The sequence below is a fragment of the Octopus bimaculoides genome, chromosome 1 (genome assembly GCF_001194135.2).
Source record: "Octopus bimaculoides isolate UCB-OBI-ISO-001 chromosome 1, ASM119413v2, whole genome shotgun sequence".
Taxonomy (NCBI): Eukaryota; Metazoa; Mollusca; class Cephalopoda; order Octopoda; family Octopodidae; genus Octopus; species Octopus bimaculoides.
In genome coordinates, this window is record NC_068981.1 from 79390291 (window position 1) to 79403682 (window position 13392).

At 36.9% G+C, this 13392-nt stretch overlaps 1 protein-coding gene across 4 annotated transcripts in view; it reads left to right on the forward strand.

Annotated features, from left to right (window-relative positions):
- Positions 1-13392, forward strand: part of LOC106867577 (natural resistance-associated macrophage protein 2) — an 81593-nt gene that overhangs the window by 57015 nt on the left and 11186 nt on the right. For all 4 annotated transcript variants that reach the window (XM_014912485.2, XM_052967646.1, XM_014912486.2 and 1 more), the window contains exons 9-13: positions 2448-2495; positions 6844-6876; positions 9350-9469; positions 11594-11817; positions 12626-12782. In XM_014912485.2, coding sequence (XP_014767971.1) covers positions 2448-2495; positions 6844-6876; positions 9350-9469; positions 11594-11817; positions 12626-12782 — 582 coding nt within the window. The remainder of the gene's footprint in view (positions 1-2447; positions 2496-6843; positions 6877-9349; positions 9470-11593; positions 11818-12625; positions 12783-13392) is intronic.

Genomic DNA, 13392 nt, shown 5'->3' on the forward strand with positions numbered 1-13392 from the left:
GGGTGGCACATAAAAGACACCATTTCAAGCGTGGCCGTTTTCGTGCGGGTGACACGTAAAAGCACCCACTACACTCTCTGAGTGGTTGGCGTTAGGAAGGGCATCCAGCTGTAGAAACTCTGCCAAATTAGACTGGAGCCTGGTGTTGCCATCCGGTTTCACCAGTCCTCAGTCAAATCGTCCAACCCATGCTAGCATGGAAAGCGGACGTTAAACGATGATGATGATGATCATCATCATCATCATTTTCCATGGTGGCATGGGTTAGACAGTTTGACTGGAATATTTTTCAGTCGGTCCATGGAGTGAATTGTCACATTTATCGACATCGCTGTTGTCATCGGTGGCAGCGGCGATTAATACTGTTGTTGATTTATTTCAGATGGGATTTTTCTGCCCACCAACTCCTAAACTAGTTCCATTCCAGTTAGTGAAGTTTCTGTGTGATAACCCCTTTTGCTTCATACTGGCCATGTTGCAGGTGTAAGTGACCTGGCCATAATGAATACATTGATGTCAAAAGATAATAGAGATAGACAATATGTTAATAGACACAAACAGATGACACATTATTCTGTGTACAAAATAGATGACAGCAGACTCAGCAGTAGAAGCACCATGATAGTTTCTGTTGTACTGCAGTAACCAGAAGGTGTGTAGCTTAGTGATCAGGGTATTTGGCTCACAATCGTAAGGCTGCGTGTTTGATTCCCGATGGCCTTGAGCAAGACACTTTATTTCATGTTGCTCCAGTTAACTCAGTTGGCAAACATGAGTTGTACCTGTAATTCAAAGGGGCCAGCCTTGTCACATTCTGTATCAGGCTGAATCTCCCTGAGAACTATCTTAAGGGTTACGCGTGTCTATGGAGTGCTCAGCTGCTCGTATGTCAATTGCATGAGCAGGCTGTTTCGTTATCAGATCGACTAGAACTTTCGTCATCATAACTAACAGTGTCATTATAGTAACTGGAAAAATTTTGAAATATGTTGGACATTATCTCAATTTTCTTTTTTACTTTGGAAAGGAATATGACTCTATTATATGCTTCACTGGATGTGCAATGTCAGTGTGCATGTTCAACAGTGTAAGCATCTTGAGAGAAAAGTTAGGCATAAGAGGAATCAGATGTGGTGTGCAAGAGAGACAACTGCACTGGTATGGTCATGTGCTGTGTATGGACGCGGACAGCTGTGTATAAAAGTGCCAAACTCTAACTGTGGAGGGAACCTGTGGAAGAGGTAGACCCAGGAAGACATGGGATGAGGTGGTGAAGCATGATCTTCAAACTTTGAACCTCACAGAAGCAATGACTGATGACCAAGACCTTTGGCAATGTTCTGTGCTTGAGAAGACCTTTGCTGGTGGCATATAAAGAACATCTTGGGTCTCATGGAGGCAAAGTGGCTGAATTCCTTTCAAACATTGGGCCTCACGGAGGCAAAGTGGCTGAGTTCCTTTTGAGCATTGGGCTTCACAGAGGCAAAGTGGCTGAAACTCTGTCGAGTGTTGGGCCTCAAGGAGGCAGTGACCTAGACCTTTGGCATTATGTCATGCTTGAGAAGAAAACCCATCAAGCTGAGCAAAATCACAATCATGGCAGATACCAGTGACATGCAAACTAACACCTGTGCTGGTGGCGCATAAACACACCCCAGCATCACAAAAATGGCACATAAAAGCACTCATTACACTCTTGGAATGGTTGGCATTAGAAAGGGCATCCAGCCATAGAAAACCATGCCAAATTGAACTGGAGACTGGTGCAGCCTTCCAATGTGCCAGCCCAGTCAAACCGTCCAACCCATCCATGCCAGCATGGACAATGATTGTTAAATAATGATGATGATTTCTGTGAAGTTTGTCAGGTTATATGAATAACTATACTATAACTAACAAAAATTGATATCATCAGCCATTGACTCCATAACAGTTAGAACTCCTCTTTACATTATTCTAAACACCTTGAAAAAGATCTACGAGGGGTGCTGAAAGTTCCTGGCTTTGGGTAAAAGAAAATACAGGAGGCTCACCTAATTATTATTTTATTCAACATATTCCCCTCTCAGATTCACAAACTTTTTGCAGTGGTCCTTCAGTTTTTCTAAGCTCTTTAAAAGAACTCAGAAGTTTGGACTTCCAACCAAGTCTTTCACAAGATCCTTAAAGCCAGGAACTTTTCAGCACTCCACTTGTATGGTACAAAACAATACACTCTCCTGTTCTTTACATCATGGATTTTCTAACCATCCTACTTTGGGGATATTTAGTTTTCTACATTTAAGAGTCAGATTATGCTATTTTAAAATAACTCCTTACTGTAGCACTACAATCAATCAACCAAAAATTCACTGAGCCCTTTTGTATATGCTAAACAATTACATACATGCATACTTTATGATTGTTAAAAATAATTCTATTAAAAATATTTAATTTTTCTATTTCAGTATGAAGAATGTATACAACATGAAATTGCATATGCTCATGAATTTAATGTGAGTACTTATTTTAATTCTATATATGATGCACAATAGCTGTAAGGTTTAGGCAGCTTCATGCATAGTTGAATTTGAACAATGCTACAGTAACTGTGCCATGACCATTTAATAACTACTCCATTCAGAAGATTGGAATAATACATATATATGCCAGTGGGAAAACAGAAGAGACACAACCGAGTAGAATGTTTGAGAGAGTTTTATTGACTGGTTAACATGTGTGCCTGTGTGTGCATCATGCATACAGAATAATAGACAGGCCATCATGAGAACAAAGTGTATGTGTATATAGGCATGGATGTATGTGTGCATGTTAAGTACATATAAGAATGGCAATGAGGAAGAAAGTAAAAAAGTCTGTAATGGGAAGTTAGACGAATGGTCATAGACACAAGAATGAGAAATACCAGTTTGTAGTCAATTGTACACGAAAATAGAAATACTGTTTCAAGAAGTTGCAGTGATGATGCAGAGCTGGTTGCAGTACGTGTCGTATGAAGTTGTGACTGTAATGTTGCTGCTTGGGTCACTTGTACAGGAGTTCTTGTAGGTTGTATATTCACTGTTAAACATGGTGAAGTAATTCACGAACAGTGCTATGTTAGAACCTGTGCAGTGTTGCCGGTTGAGCTGTCTACGCAGAGATGTTGATGTCATTAAGAAGAAGATGGTAGCGATGAAGAAAGAGTTTGCTGTAATGCTGTTGGATGTGTGTTGTCATCTGATGTTGTTGCTGGAACTGGCTGTGTCTTGTGTGTCAGTGGCTAGACCTTAAAAGGTCTGGAACCAAAGATATTGAGACGAGAAGAAGGTGAGTTTTTATAATGAACAGTAGGTTCAAACAGGTCTGTGAACAGGCTGTCTCACGTGATCTTATTTAGGGGCTCCGATTGGTTATATGTGATAGAGTAAGAGACACATTGCGCCAATACCAACCTATCAGAGTAGTGGACACAATGGGGTCCAAATAGCTGCCAAAGGCTAGCTGTTATCTGCTATGTTCGAATGCCTATATATAAGGGGGAGAGGAACTTCACTTGAGTGTATGCTACAGCAGGTAAATTTCCTTCAGATTACATGCTAGTGTCTTAACAAAAAATAGAAGGGCATTTTGAATAATGTATTCTCTGATATAAAACAAAAGATGAGATGTTGATTGTTTGAACTGTTTGATCAGTGATAACTTGGTACTAAACAAACAACAACAGAAGCAGATGTGAATCAACAGTTAACTTTGAAATTTCTTAGCCTCTCTCAATATAGCAATGAAATCTCTTTTAACAACTCATAAGTAAAATTGATGGAAACAAAAATGACAATTCATTCTTTTTTTCATTTTTATAGATTGTGTACAAATTATATACAATTCTTTCATTCTTGCACTGGCTTCAATCTTTACATTATAGTCATGATGGGATACAACCTTTAAAGGTTTTGGTCAATTATATGGATACCCATATAATTTTATTGATTCTAATTATTGAGTAGCTAAGTCAGTCTTCGTGTAAGGAGATGTAACCTGGACAGAATAAAACCACAAGATATTTTTGTTAGAACTGATGCATTGCCACTCAAGACCAAAGTTAGCCCCCTTTTCACCTAAATTTAGGGTTGCTTCTCTGTACTAACACCTTTCTTTACACCACCACATACATTAATACACCCACTAATCACTTCTACATTTCGCACACCACGAACTCTGAACATACTCCTCAACATTCTGATGAGATCTGCCAAACCACTGGCTTGATCGAAACGTACGTAAATGACTATTGCATAACATACAAAATGACTCACTACATAACCTCAACCTCCACAATGACTCATTACATAACCTCCACGTAATAAAACAACGGTTAACTAATCCAACAATATTGCTTTTTCTTGTATTTGTTGCTCCATTCTCCACATAAATATATATATATATATATATATATATATATATATATATAGTTGTCTGTGTGTGTGTTTTATATATTGTCAAGCAATATATTATTGGTATAACTGATTAGGTGGTGGTACATGGTTATTGGTTAGGGTGTTGGACTCATGATCATAAGATTGTGGTTTCAATTCCTTGACCGGGTGCTGCATTGTGTTCTTGAACCAAACACTTCATTTCACATTCATTTCACATTGCTCCAGTCCACTTGGCTGGCAAAAATGAATAATCCTGTGAAGGACTGGTGTCCTATCCAGCAGGGATTCTATGCACCATAAAAACCAGAAAACCAGCTCCTTGAGTCAATATGACTTGGGAAAGATCTTTATCTTTAATCACTGATCATTTTCATACCAACTATTGTGCTGAGGCAGTATTGATGACTCTTCAGTCATGTTGACTGGTAGCACATACCCTCTTTTATCTTTTATGCTGGAGGTACATAGACTCTAGGTTGATTTGGTGCTGGTAAAAAAACGTGTAAGAAAACATACTAGAAAAATTATATCATTTTGCAAGGGGAAGAAGAGTTATTTCCCATAGATTTGGTGTTAGTCGTAGGTGAAGTAGTCTGTGTGTGTGTGCGTGTTAAAAAAACCATGTATAAAGAAAATTACATCTCATATAAAACCAACAATTGTCAAATACTCTGAATTTTGAGAAATTCTGCCAAAGGATATTTGGATTTACCTGTCATGCATGAGGATTTACCTGGGATCTATATACTACTTAGATTTATTGGTGTTGAATATTAACCAAATTCTTTTAATACTGAGTGCTTTATTATTATCTGCTAGGATTTTTTAATCCCCTTTTTCTTCTAATTATATATATATATATATATATATCTTCATCATCTCATTGTTTTAATGTTCACTTTCCCATGCTTGTGTGGGTCAGATGGAGTTTATTGAGGCAGATTTTCTAATGAATTACAATCATTTATAACAGTCATGTGATGCCAAGGCAAGAGGATACATAACCTGAAAATAAACCTGAAAATAAAGAGAGCTTGACAATGATTAGGACTGCAAGCATATGATGAAATTCAGCTTGGCTAATATATGTGTATCCAAAATTCTGGGCTTATGGATTAGCCTTAACCACTTGATCTGGTACCACTGTACTATATATCTTTTGCTGTAGGTTTCACTGAGTCTACTCAACAGCTATCACCATCTTGGAGTATATATATATTTAAAAGGACATCATCAGACTTGTATGTATCTCAAACATACTAGCTATGTTCCACACTGGCTATTTGGTATCAACGTCCATCATTTATCCACCTCTTGTTATCTGTTACTCTCTTACTCTCATCCTCTCTAGTGCTGATGCCACAATAAAATGTACTTAGTTCTCTTTGCTATGTTATAGGGTTGTGAGAACCCTTTAGTTTTGTTTTAAAGGTATAACAACCTCTCCAGTGTAGGTGTCTTGTTAAAATGCATCCAGTACACTCTGTAAAGTGGCTGGTGTTAGGAAGGGCACCTGACCATAGAAACTAAAATGAAAGTCATGTGTGAAATGTGGTACCCCAACCCATCTAAGAAACCAAAAATTACCCATCCACCCCATGCTTGCTTGGAATGCAGATATAAAACAACAATGAATAATAATAATGGTAGTTTTTAATCTAATTTTGGCACAAGGCTAGCAGTTTTTTTTTTTATGGGAGGGTGTCAATGTAATTGACTTGATCCCAGTACTTAACTGGTTCATATCTTATGAACCCTAAGACAATGACTGGCAAAGTCAACCATAAATAATAATAATAATAATAATAATGAATGCCCTGATGCAGTACCAGGCAGTGACTCTAATGGTTTTTGATCTTAACTGATTGGAAGGGTTATCTTGTACATGTTTTGTCTTGGTATAAAAAGATGGCTACAGCAAATATTTTGCTCAATACCACAGATTTTCATGTCAGTTGCTTGACCATAACCAATTGAATATGTCCCTTAATGGCTGATGATATGTGCATCTCTGATCACGAGCAGAAGTAGTGTGGGAGTATCATAGCCATGTGTTGAGAGGAATTCTTTGGGGTTTGAATAATTCACCTCTGGAAATATGGGTGTTTCATTCATCATCCTTAAATCTTATTCAGGGACCTTTTGAGTAGGATGGGCTAATTGACCTGAAGCAAATTCTAACTGGACCCCACCTGCAAGGTAATGCACTGTTTATCTTGATATGAGATCATCATATCATGCATGGTTGTGATGCAAGTACTTGGTGTACCCTTATCAGAGGAGTATCATGACATGATAGGTATACTGGGCTTCGTATATTTGTACCCCAGTGTCACTTTGATGGCATGTACTGCTCTCTCACTCAATAATAATAATAGTGATACCTTGTTTCTCTTATCTTTAATACTTATGTTTTTCTTTTCAGACAACAAACCCTCAAGTTGATATTCTACGTGGTGTGAGTAAAATATTCTACTTTTATTGAAAAACGTTCAATTTTGACATATTTCCATTTTTTGGTATTTTTTCAATCCAGTAAGCTGTATAGATTTTTTTGAGATACTTCTAGCTGTTATAGGTTTGAGAGTCTAATAATGGTATGTAGTTTTTTTTTTTAAGATCCAATAAAGCTGTGATCCTATATAGCTTGAATAACTTTAATGATACATTGTATCCTTTGTAACATTTTAGATTACATATGCTGCAGCCATAGCAGATTATTGAAAAAAAAAAAGGGCCGTGATTAAGAAAGTATAATGTTTTGGACAGAGTCCATTATCAAAGAATGAGAAGAGGCATTCTGTTTTCTACAACCAAGTTTTGGAACTGTACTGTATCTATTGTAGTGTTCAATCTTGCGTCCATGTGTTCTGATTTCAAATTCAGTTTAGTTTGACTTTACCTGTTATCTCACAGATTTGTAAAACATGTACTTTTATTACTCTAGAATCAATACAATCAATTTTTTATCCCTAAAACTTAGTGTTTATGCAAAAGAAATCAATATCTTCATGATTATAGTAAGGTTAATTAATCTGGACAGCTGTGGTTTGCAAACATTATAAACTGTGTAGCTTATTTTTCTTTTGAATTTCATGGAATATCATCTTATACATGAAACAATGATTTTCTTCAGATTTCTATTAACAGATGTTTGACATGTAAGATTGATTTTTTTTTTTCTCATGATATATCTTAAATCTTAATATCTTAAAATTCAACATCATTCCTTGACATTGAGACTATTTCACAACAACCCACTATTTAGTTAATTAAATTTCATTCCTTAAGCTAAGCTCATATGATCCTGGTTTAATCTTCCATCTGCTAATCATCATTTGATCATATGTTTTATTAGCATACCTTATATGCGCTATCATTTTTCCCCATTTAAACATATATTCAATCATATACATAAATACTGATCCTGTCATATTATGATTTAATTGTTTTCTGATTTTTTTTTTACATTTTCTAACATTGTTTATATTCTTATAATTTTTATATTTCTATAGTTTGATGTTATTTTATATCACATCATCATCATCGTTTAACGTCCACTTTCCATACTAGCATGGGTTGGATGATTTGACTGAGGACTGGTGAACCGGATGGCTGCACCAGGCTCCAATCTGATCTGGCAGAGTTTCTACAGCTGGATGCCCTTCTTAACACCAACCACTCCGAGAGTGTAGTGGGTGCTTTTATGTGCCACCGGCACAAGGGCCAGTCATGCGGTACTGGCAACGGCCACACTCAAAATGGTGTTTTTTACATGCCACCTGCACAGGAGCCAGTCCAGCAGCATTGGCAATGACCTCGCTTGAATGATTTTCTAACGTGCCACTGGCACAAGTGCCAGTAAGGCGATGCTGGTAACAATCACGCTCAAATGGTGCTATTTACGCGCCACTAGCACAGAAGCCAGATAGCTGCTCTGGCAATGATCACGCTTGGACGGTGCTGTTAGTGCTCCACTGGCATAGGTGCCAGTCATTGAAAATGATTCAATTATTATTTCGATTTCACTTGCCCCAACAAGTCTTCGCAAGCAGAGTTTAGTGTTCAATGAAGGAGAAGTTGGCATGGGTGCCAGTTGTCAAATTTGGTTCAATTTTGATTTCAGATTCACTTGCCTCAACAGGTCTTCACAAGCAGAGTTTAGTGTCCAATGAAGTAAAGATACGAATAAGTGAACTGGCTACACTTTTGGCAGAGGCCAAAGATGATGCTTTCATTTGGCTTGCTGGGTCTTCTCACGTACTGCATATTTCCAAAGGTCCCAGTCACTAGTCATTGCCTCGGCAAGGCCTAAAGTTCGAAGGTCGTGCTTCACCACCTCATCCCAGGTCTTCCTGGGTCTATCTCTTCCACAAGTTCCCTCAACTGCTAGGGTGTGGCACTTTTTCACACAGCTATCCTCATCCATTCTTGCCACATGACCATACCAGCGCAATCATCTCTCTTGCACACCACAACTGATGCTTCTTAGGTCTAACTTTTCTCTCAAGGTACTTACACTCTGCCGAGTATGCACACTGACATTACATATCCATCGGAGCATACTGGCTTTTTATACTTTTTTGTATATTTTATACCTAACATTGGATACATTCTTGGGTGTCAATAGCAGAGTCCCTTCTGTTACAAGCATTTAGACCACTCTTCTTTAGTTTGAGGTTACCTTCCTATCTCCCACCTGTCTCAGGGTTTCTGAGACAGGTGGGAGATGAAATGACTAAAAACAAAATTGTATCACTTCCTTACAATTTTTGTGATTTTGAGCCAATATGAAAATATAAAAAAATTGTCATTCTACATTGTGACAAACAGTGACTCTTCACAATCAGGGCACACTGTTAACTACATTGATTGTAAAGTTAAGGATATGTATTTACGTATGGACTTAAACCTGTTTTATTTTTCCATAGGGTAAGTTCTTGGGCTGTAAGTTTGGTCAAGCTGCTATGTATATATGGGCTGTTGGAATTCTAGCTGCTGGTCAAAGCTCTACTATGACAGGCACTTATGCTGGTCAGTTTGTGATGGAGGTAAGAAATACATTTTATTTTTTTTTTTATCTTTTATTTGTTTTAGTCATTTGACTGTGGCCATACTGGGGCACTGTCTTGAAGGGTTTTAGTCGAACAAATCGACCTTTGGACTTATTTTTTTATGAATAGTACTTATTGCATCAGTCTTATTTGCTGAACCACTAAGTTACGTGTATGTAAACACCACCAGTACTGGTTGTCAAGCAGTGGTGAGGGGACAAACATAAACACAAAGACACACACATACATATGTATATCTGAGTAACATTATCTACAAAGGCAGGTTTTAAATTCTTTAACCATTTGGCCCGCTTAAGTTTGTCTTCTATTTTACTTCTCAGTTTTTTTGGTAGTTTTAACTCCTATTTCTAACGGGTATGACGTATGAATGCCCTGATGCTTAATGCTAATTTAAAAATTTTATAGCTATTTAACGCTATTCAATACCTGTTAACCATCTTATATTATTGTTGGTGATATTATCGATTCCTTATATTAACCGTAGATAATATTAGCAACAATAATATCTTTATGAATATTCAAGTTTGGCTATTTTATTCATTGTACACACATATATATATATAATAGACTTTTTTCAGTTTCCATTTACTGAATCCACTCATAAAGCTTTGGTCAACCAGAGGCTATAGTAGAAGACACTTGCTTAAGGTGCCACACAATGGGATTGAACCTGAAACAAGCTTCATACCTCACAGCCATGCCAGTAGTTCCATTTTACAATCCACTTCTTACTATTTTACTGAGTTGTTTAAAGAATTGTTTTTTAGTAAATGCATAATATGGTAAATGGTATAATTGATACAGCTTTGAACAAAATACTTTATGGCTACTTACTTTACGTTCAGAATTTAAACACTACCAAGTTTCCTTTGCCTTTCACCTTTACCAGGGCCATTAACATAAGATTTACAGTGTAATCAACTCTGTATATTAGAAAGCAATGTCCCAATGTGGCAACAGTCTAATGGCTAAAAACAATGACCAAAAAGAAAATTGTAAGCAACACAAAGCTTGTGTTAACAAAGAGATGAATAATCCTTTCTACTATAGGCACAATGCCTGAAATTAGGGGGCCAATCAATTAGATTGACCCAGTATGCAACTGGTACTTAATTTATTGACTCTGAAAGTATGAAAGGAAAAGTTGACCTCGGCAGAATTTGAACTCAGAACATAAAGACAGACGAAATACCATTAAGAATTTCACCCAGCATGCTTACAATTCTGTCAGCTCGCCGCCTTCAAAGAGATGAATATCAAATATCTTTCATGCTAAATTCTTGGTTTATTGAAACTAACTCCATTTGCAGAAAAGGTAGAACAATTGCTTGGGGTAATTGAGACCAATTCTAAATGAGAGGAGTATATAATCTTGAGAATAAAAATTTCTTCAAAATTGAAAAATTGACATGCTATTAAAGAAAAGACAAATTTTCTGGAGACAAGAAGCAAACTGTAGATGTGTGTTTCTGTCTTAGTAAGCATCATCAGCACAGTAGTTGCCCTACATTGTTTCAAGGAGAACAAAATATTATGGAACACATTTACGACCTAGTTATTTTGCATAAATACCACCAGTGACTCTAAGTTATTTCTCTTGTCTCTTTTTCTTTTCATTTTTGCATAAACGTTCTCTTTTCTCCAAACATTGAGACTGTCTTTTCCTTCCTTAACTCTTAGTATTTTGTATGAGCCTTCTGTTTAATATAGCACTACACATCCCTGACATATGTCATCTCCTCTGGAAAGTTCAACATCTGGAAGTCTGGTCTCACATGTTTTTAATTCCATGTCTTTCTTGTCCTTCCTCTACAACAGGGACATGTCCACTGCCACCACGTTACACTCATACACTTGGCATTTATTTATTGCTTATTTGATTGCATGTCCATTCCAATGCAATAGTTTTTCCTGTATACATTGGCTGATAGATTTAAAGCTCAAGTACTTTAAGGTCTTGTACTTTGCATTTTGTACTTAATAACTCAACATTTGGCCCTTTGCACTACTAAATGCCTATAAACCTTGGTAAACTTCGCTGACTGTAATCTATTTTGTTTTTAATTAATTTATATTTTTATACATATCTTTTCATGTCAGGGTTTCCTTAATCTCTACTGGAAAAGATGGCAACGTGTTTTACTCACAAGATCAATTGCAATCATGCCAACTGTCTTAATAGCTTTCTTCAGAGGAATCAATGATTTGTCTGGTATGAATGATTTGCTAAATGTCCTCATGTCACTTCAACTACCATTCGCTTTGATACCAATTCTAACGTTTACTAGCACCAAAAGTGTGATGAATGACTTCAAAAATGGAATGTAAGTACCCAGAAATCTTCAAAATTTTCTTATTGTTATTGTAGGTACGTATCAGTGTGATACACATACACACACACACACACACACTCTCTGTCTCTCTCTTTCTCTCTGTCTCTCTCTCTCTGTCTCTCTCTTTCTCTCTCTCTCTGTCTCTCTCTTTCTCTCTCTCTCTGTCTCTTTCTTTCTCTGTGTGTGTGTCTCTCTCTCTCTAAAATTATGTTTATGAAGAAACTTAATGTTTTGCATTCATTTATAGTAGAGTTTAATGTAAGTGTATGTGTCTGCAATACAGTCTGCATGGAACTAAGCTTTGATTTGAAATTCTAAGCACATACACACATTCATTCAGACATAAACTACACTCTCTGAGTGGTTGGCGTTAGGAAGGGCATCCAGCTGTAGAAACTCTGCCAAATTAGATTGGAGCCTGGTGTTGCCATCCGGTTTCACCAGTCCTCAGTCAAATCGTCCAACCCATGCTAGCATGGAAGGCGGACGTTAAACGATGATGATGATGATGATAAACATCTCTTTTGACACAGAGCAAGGCCAGTTTTTGTTGGGAGAAACGTATTACAACCATCTCTGCTGTATGAATGGGTACATTTTTTACTGAACATAGAGATACAAAAAAATAGTACGTGAACCCTTGGCATGATGCCAATGAAAATATTTACTATAAAATCCATTAAAATATTTACAATAAAATCCATTAAATAAATCTATAAGACAAAAGCACAAGATAAAAGTAATATCATTTAGTAATAAATGTTCTTTCTTTTCCTTAAATTTTTTTTTTGTTTTTTAGGCCCATGAAAATTCTTACTGGTGTTCTCGCTGCTATTGTTATTGGTATCAATCTTTTCTTTGTGATAATCTACATGAGAAAACTTCCATCACACTGGGCAGTTTACTTATTTGTCATCCTTGGTACTGTATTGTACTTGTTGTTTGTTATATATTTGGTAAGTACTGCTCTCTGTCTATCTCTCTCTCTTACTTTCCATTTGTTTATCTTTAATTTTTTTCTCATCATTTTAAGTCCATCTTCATCAGTTAAGAAGTCTTCCTCATCACAACTTTCATGTACTTTATAAACATTTGACATACTATGTATTATTAAAATTAGGGATAGGCTAAATATTTTATGCTCACTCATTAAATGTACTAACACTGACTTCACTATTGTTTTACATGAAGTTAGGTGCAGACATGGCTGTGTGGCTAAAAAACTTGCATCCTAAGTATGTGGTCATGTGTTCAATCCCACTGTGTGGCACCTTGGGCAAATATCATCTACTGTAGCCCCAAGGCAACCAAAGCCTTGTGATGGATTTGGTAGACAAAAACTGGAAGAAGCTCATTATATACATTGTCATCATCATCATCATCATCATCGTTTAACGTCTGCTTTCCATGCTAGCATGGGTTGGACGATTTGACTGAGGACTGGTGAAACCGGATGGCAACACCAGGCTCCAATCTAATTTGGCAGAGTTTCTACAGCTGGATGCCCTTCCTAACGCCAACCACTCAGAGAGTGTAGTGGGTGCTTTTACGTGTCACCTGCACGAA